We start from the raw sequence: 7736 nt of genomic DNA on the forward strand, positions 1-7736 counted from the left end.
TCAACTGCTCTCGATAGCTATCCGAAATCGACCAGTCATCATACAAGTCCGTAGAGCCCACGCATATGATTTGCAGCTCAGATATACCCAAACCAGATGTTCTAGGCTCTCCAATGTGTTCTGGAGATTGGATCAATTGGTCTACCATGTCAACTACGCTTGATAGCTATCCGAAATCGACCAGTCATGTCCATACAAGTCCGTAGAGCCCATGCGTATGATTTGCAGCTCAGATATACCCAAACCAGATTTTCTAGGCTCTTCAATGTGTTCGGGAGTTTGGATCAATTGGTCTACCAGGTCAATTGGTAACTTACTTTACTTACCTCCGGTGGTGCAAAGGGCCGACTTGAAAGATCTCCATCCTGAGCGTTGCCCAGCTATCGCTTTAACCTGTTGCCAGGTTAGATTTCGGTCGACTTCTTTTATTTCTTTATTAAGGCTTCGCCGCCATGAGCCTCTGGGTCTGCCTCTGCTGCGATGTCCCGCTGGGTTCCAGTCTAATGCTTGTTTACAGATTTCGTTTCCGCCCCTACGTAGAATGTGGCCGACCCAGCCCCACTTCCGATCCCGATTTTTTTGGTGCTATCGGCCTCTGGTGACAACGACGATGGAGTTGTCGATCCAGTTGTGAGGCCACCAGGCCCGAATTATATACCGCAGGCATCTGTTGATGAACACCTGCACTGCCGCTAACCGCAAGTCGAGCACATATGGTGTTTAGATCCAACGATTTGGTTTTGTTTACGTTGATGACTAAACCTGCCGTATAGGAGCGCTCGGCAAGGTCATTGAGCTAACTCTGCATGTCAGAGCGCCGTTGAGCGAAGAGTGCAACGTCATCAGCCAATTCAAAGTCGCTTAGGTGTTCCATGGTTATAGGCTGCCATAGCAGCCCGCGGTTTGCTTCACGGTCAATCGCATCTACCAGAATCTTGTCGATTACGATGAGGAACAGTAACAGTGATAGAATACATCCTTGCCTCACACTAGCTACGACCCGGATAGGGTCGGACAAGACCCCATTGTGCAGTACTCTACACGAGAAGGCCTCGTACTGTACCTCGATGAGAGGCCGATGATTTTCTAAGGAACCCCCTGCGTCTCAGGGTGCCCCACATATTCTCGTGATTGAGACGGTTTTTCGTAGTCAATGAATGCCAAGTTGACCTGCTCCAAAATGGTACGGAGCGTGACAATATGGTCCACACAGGACCTTCCGGCACAGAATCCGGCCTGCTGCCGCCGGAGAGTCGCATCGATCTTCTCCTGAATCCGGGCTAGGATAATTTTGCATAGAACTTTGAGAACGGTACACAGCAACATAATGCCTCGCCAGTTATCGCATACAGTCAGGTCACCCTTTTGGGTACCTTCACTAAGATACCTTACATCCAGTCGACCGGGAAAGTTGCGGTGTCCCAGATATTACGAAATAAACGATGCAGTAGTTGAGCGGATGTCATGGGGTCAGCTTTGAGCATCTCGGCTGATATGCGGTCGACCCCTGGGGCTTTATTCGATTTCATGCTTTGGATGGCTGTTTGAATCTCTAGCAGTGATGGAGCTTCGGTATTGATGCGTGTTATACGTCGGATCCTAGGCAGATCATGCCGAGGTGGTGATGGCCTGGCTGGCACTTGAAAAAGTTGTTCGAAGTGCTCGAACCAGCGTTTCAGCTGGTCAGTTGTTGCATTCATCTTCGGCCTGCTTAAGCGTCGTGAGATATCGTAGAGGAGGCGAATGTCTCCGGTTGCTGCGACTCTCTCTCTTTCGTCGGCCAGAGAGTCTGCCCACGCTTGCTTGTCCCGTCGACATGAAAGTTTTACTTTCTTCTCGAGAGCCGAGTATCGTTGACGGGCTGAGACTTTGGCTCCTCTGGTTTTTGATCGCTCTATCGCGGCTTTGGCTTTTCTTCGCTCCTCTATCTTCCTCCAGGTCTCATCGGTGATCCATTGTTTTCTCTGGGTGCGCAGTTCACCCTGATTGTTCTCACTGGTGACGATGATGGCATTCTTCATGGCGGTCCATTGGTCTTCCACGCTGCCACCTTCCGGAATATCTGCAGCACGCGTCTCCAGTTCTTCAACGAAGGACCGTTTCACCGTGACATCTTCCAGTCGGCGTGTGTTGAATCGTCGTCCAACTCTTTCCTCCTGCCGACGAATCCGCGCAATGCGCAGGGGTATTTCGCCGATGAGGAGGTGATGATCAGACGCGATATCGGCACTACGTTTATTCCATACATCAAGAAGGCTCCGTTTCCATTTTCGGTTGATGCAGATGTGGTCGATTTTATTTTCTGTAAAGCCATCACGGGGCCCTCCTTAGCCGTGCGGTAAGACGCGCGGCTACAAAGCAAGACCATGCTGAGAGTGGCTGGGTTCGATTCCCGGTGCCGGTCTAGGCAATTTTCGGATTGGAAATTGTCTCGACTTCCTTGGGCATAAAAGTATCATCGTGTTAGCCTCATGATATACGAATGCAAAAATGGTAACCTGGCTTAGAAACCTCGTAGTTAATAACTGTTAAAGTGCTTAATGAACACTAAGCTGCGCGGCGGCTCTGTCCCAGTGTGGGGATGATGTGAGAAGAAAGCCATCACGGGAGACCCACGTGACCTTGTGAACCGGTCGATGAGGGAAGAGCGATCCCCCGATCACCATGTCGTTATTGCCACAAAATTCTGCGAACAGCTCTCCTCATTTCTCCGATATCATGGCGTCCCATAATGCGCTCATGATTCGAGTTGTCGGATCCGATCTTCGCATTGAAGTCGCCCAAACAGATCTTGATATCACCTTTCGGAATTCTATCTACGATGGCATTGAGTTGACTGTAGAAGTTCTCTTTGTCTTGCAGATCGGCAGCATCGGTTGGCGCATAACATTGGATTATATTAAGGTTTCGGACCCGTGTTCTAAATCTGGCAACGATTATCCTTTCACTTATAGGTTCCCACTTCATAAGCGCAGAATGTGCCTGAGCGCTTAGTAGGAAGCCAACTCCGCGATGCCGCAGAGCGTGTTCACCTCGTAAACCAGAGTATGACAGAACTTGTCCCGACAGCGTTCTGTGTTCTCCAAAGTTTGGCCAACGAACTTCACTCAGTCCCAGGATCTCAAGCTTCGGCGGCGCGCCTCATTGGCAAGATACGCCAATTTACCCTGCTGGACTAGGGTTACAACGTTTCATGTTCCTATTCGTGTCCGTTCCCGACCAGTAGATAGTAATAGATTTATATCAGGTCTTGTTATTCTGTTACAGCAGTTTTTTATAACAGCGGTTGTTATAAAACATGTACCATTAGTAGTTAAAATAACAAAAATTGTAACAAAATCTCTTCTAGTTTTAACAAAAATATTACTGAATATGTTATTTTTTTGAACAAAATTATAACACGTTGTGTTACATAAAAAGGGGTGAAAATAGCTTACACTATAACAAATTATGTTCTTCAAAAGATAATGATTATCCATAATGTAGGCAATTAACTTTGTCCAGCTGTTTCTACTTTGAATATAAGTTCAAGTTATACTGTAGGTGGTACCTTCGTTTTTTTCCAATTCCCATGTACCAAAATTGTTGGCATTTTTTTTTTTTGAGAAATAAACATAACGCATTATGTTATAATCATGATATGACGATCATAAAATTTTCTGTCCTCCATCTTTGACATTACAAACTTATTGCAAGTATTGTTATTTGTAACACACATTGATATAATTGTGATAAAATTTTGTTATGACTAACTGGTCGGGTTGTTTCACGTTAAGAGTCGTCGCCGTAAAATCAGTCCGTATTCTTTCGTTTTCGGATTGTCGAACAAATTCATGTTTCGGGAACAGCAGGTTGTTGGTCCAAGGTTCCCTATTCACCGGGATGGGGCTGCCATCTTAGGTAGAGCTTCCGTGGAAGCGTGAGTATTGGAACTTGTGAGGACCAGAGCTATGTTAGGCGCTCCTTCCCGGAGCGTTTCGTAGGTCAACTGGTAAGACATCCGTAAAAGAATGGTAAAAAACAGTCAAAAGACGGCTGAGAACCAGCGGTTTGAAAATTTAGTTCCCATGATTTTCTGCACGGTATTCGGCGTGTTAAAGACTCGATATTGAAAAATAATGATTTCAATTCCAGTGTCATTATATTTATATTATACATTATACTTATATTATATTGGAATATTAAACATTAAGCATTTTAAATAGTACACGGTGTTTCTTTATGTTTTAAAGTAACTAATTTAATGAACACCTGGTGACTTCTTTCCCGATTTTTTAAAAATAATGTCAAGAAATTCCCGACTTTTTCCCAAATTTTCCGCATGGAGAAGCGGGCTTGGTAGTCATATGGCTACTGCTTCTGCCTCATACGCAGGAGGTCGTGGGTTCATTCCCAGGTCCGTTCCATTCTCCTACTTTATATCTTTCTCTTTATTTCTCATGTTCTAGCAATCGCTAGAACTGGAAATGGACTTCCATACCGTTTCCATTACTATTCCTATACCTTCAACTTGAGTATTCTAACAGTAATCTGCTAGAATTGGAAATGAACTATAGAGCTCGTTTCCTACATCCAATTAGAAATTCCATCAGTTACCTTCTCCTATCTATCACATTGGCAGCTCGTTAACCAAGACGGACCTCTGCCTCTCCAACCTTACCCAGAAAATCCAACTAATTCCGCATGAACTCGTGGCAAGTGCAGAGGTATATTCGGCTTGCAGTGGGCGAGTGATTGCATCATCATTTCCTCCCCATTCCCTACATTGACTTGCATTCTGACGTGGCAGGCGCCAGTATGACCTAACAAATGAGATCACCAGTGCTTGTACATTGAAGATGTGTGCTAGTCCCAAGCAAACATCTGTTGGTTCCCTGTGCAAGAACAGCTGATCTGGTCATAATGGAGTAGCAACTACGAGCAGTCAATCAAGCTCAAGCTCAAGCTCAATTTTCCGCATGGAGATTCCCGCTTTTTCAGATTTCCCGACTCACTGGCCACCTTGCGTGTCGATTAATTATATCGCTGCATAAGATCGGAAAAGAAAATTCAAAATCAATACTATACTACAATACTCGATTAAATAAAACTTAATTGAAAAAAAAAGTGTACAGAAATTGTATCTAGAGATAATAATGAGAAAACACATTAGCGAGAAACTGTCTAAGACGAGTTTAGTAGGACTTTCCATTTATTTCCACTACGTTTTGTTATCTTTAAAGATACGTATTTCGACCTCAACTGTGAGGCCGTCTTCAGTGTCTCGTATTTGACTCGAGTGAGGTGAAAATAGTTCTTTAGGAAAACAGATTCCATTATTTTTCATCAATACAATTTATTTCCGATCGCAGTACATAATTTACAACACCCAGGGAAGACCCTTAGAGAAAACAATGTTTTGTTTGTAATTTCGGAACACAATGTCCGATTTAGCTGAATCCGCTCACTGTTACACGTCCCAAGATTAGAATCGGAAATATATGTAGCATTTATTGATACTCACTTGTCGACGATGGATCCTATAATATCGAGTGTTTCCTTCACCAAATCGTCCACCGTATCCGAGAGTGACGCCTTCCGGTCAGCCCTCAGACATCTTCCCCCATGGGACCCCGCCATCCGACCACCGCCGTGATGCGTCCCATCGTTTCCAAAGTCCGTCCCACTGGCCGTGTAGGAATCACGACTGTTCTCGTTCAGATACCCTTCCTCCACTTTATCCTTGCACAAACAGACCCCCATATCGGTGATGTGCTTCCTGGTTTGCGTTCTACTACCACCAGTACTCTAATCAACCAGGCAAACAAATAAACAAAGGCAATCGAATGCTGCGAAATCCACTTCATCCACCGCCGCAGCTAGGTACTAGACCGGGCCGAACGATCATCACTCGTCACGATTTCACTTTACTTTGTCGGTTGTTTGTCTTCTTCTTTTTTGGGTAACACTTTGTATCACTTTCTTCGCCTTTCTCTCTCTTCGAATTCAGCTGATATTTTTCACCTTAAACGGTGTTATGTGACTCTTCTGGTTTTCGTCCCGGACAGGCAGTCCTATCTGTCTCCGCATCCACCAATTGCTCTTTCTCTTATCAGTCAAACAACCATGCAATGGCTATTATTGAAACTGCTCATACTGATAACGAAACTATTTACGGCCTTTTGAGTTGGAAATATTACATTCACTTCCTAGCTAGCACTAATGTCCTCTAAACGGAATTTTGTGTGGATGTTCTTTCCTAGAAAATATATTTTAAAGCTCACATCACAAATCTTATCCCATCGCCTAGTTGAAATGTGTTTTAATCAAACACTTAAGACATAAGATTCGAGCACGAAGTTTGCATGGGAGTGTCGTTGCGTTTATCGAATTCTTTCCTCAACAAATTTAGTAGGTATTGGCAAACGTCCCTACTCTCAAACTGGCAAAAGCAAAACAACGTCACGTCAAACCTACATACTAACCAATATAATACTACTCTGGTCTACGACCATCTCGTAACTGGTTGACGGTAAACTTTTGCACGTCAACTCCACACCACACAATCACCATTACCATGCAGTAGTGCCGGTTGTGTGGTAGAAGAAGCGCAGGAGGAATATTCCTCCCTAGGGTGTGAATCAAAACCACAATTAACATTTTGAAATATAACTGTGGAAACTGAATAGCAGTTGGAATGTAGAGCAGAGCCAAGAAAAAAGGAGTCTAATAAAGTAAATATATTAGGTATCAAATATAAAATTGTTTGTTGTTTTTCACAACTGATTATTTTAGAGGCTTTATTCATGTGGCGTCTGAATTATAATTTTCAGTTCATCATTTATGTTTTGACTATTAATTAAACAGCAACAAAAAGGGATTCAATCATTTAGTCAGAATTTGACTCAGTTTAAAGTAAATCATTCTAGAAGCTAATTAATTTTAAAATTTTGTTGTACAATGGATTTGTGACGTGAAGTTTTTTTTCTTCAAATTCGTTTGATAGTACATTGTTTGAAATATAATATGCACAGCGTAAGATCACTTAATATACCTACTAATAATGATAATAAATCTTAGTGGTTTAGTATAAGTTCCAGGAGGAAACTAACTAAACGTGGACTATACTAATGTATACAAATCAAGCACATTTTTTTTTCTAGCCCTGAGCAAATGCTGTTTATTGGGTTTATTGCAAATTGTTAAATTATTACAATAAATTTTATACAATCCCAAAGAAATTAACCAGCGGCAGCAGATCGACAGAATTTATGGCCCACCCTGTTCATCACCAATCACGGAGAGGCGATGGGTGTCGAGAAGGGGGTAGCGATTAGCTCGTAGAAAAAAATATTTTCATCCAAGCAGCAAACTCAGATTACCACGCAACGTTCCGCATAATCCAATCAGCACAAACGTATCCAGATGACGAACGTTTCTTGTACAATTATTATACGTTGGAAATCCACTATTTCAAACTTCTTGCAGAGTCGAAGGAATTCCTGTCCTGACAATTTGTGCAACAGTTTAATATTTTACTTTACGCCTCACTTTTCGCCATATGCATGCACCAAGATTTACAGGAACGAATAATGCACTATAAAAATGAAATCACAACGACGACCACGGCGCGGCAATAATGGCAGAACCATACGTGACTTTTTCTTGAATGAAACTGACCAAAAGCGCTGATCTGCACTGCTTTTCCTGTGAAGAACGGTGTTGGCTCGCGACGTCGCGACTTTGTGATGATGATC

The 7736-nt window shown here is 43.1% G+C and overlaps 1 protein-coding gene across 7 annotated transcripts in view; it reads right to left on the minus strand.

Moving 5' to 3' along the window:
• The window catches only part of LOC134213249 (RING finger and SPRY domain-containing protein 1-like), a 42711-nt gene extending 34975 nt beyond the window's left edge, over nucleotides 1–7736 (minus strand). The window contains exons 1-2 of one of the 7 annotated variants that reach the window (XM_062692072.1): nucleotides 7660–7736; nucleotides 5504–6238 (exon numbers count right to left, since the gene is read on the minus strand). In XM_062692072.1, coding sequence (XP_062548056.1) covers nucleotides 5504–5742 — 239 coding nt within the window. In that variant the 5' untranslated portion in view covers nucleotides 5743–6238; nucleotides 7660–7736. The other 6 variants (XM_062692068.1, XM_062692073.1, XM_062692071.1 and 3 more) reach the window with 6 other exon arrangements.

Source organism: Armigeres subalbatus, chromosome 2 (assembly GCF_024139115.2).
Source record: "Armigeres subalbatus isolate Guangzhou_Male chromosome 2, GZ_Asu_2, whole genome shotgun sequence".
Taxonomy (NCBI): Eukaryota; Metazoa; Arthropoda; class Insecta; order Diptera; family Culicidae; genus Armigeres; species Armigeres subalbatus.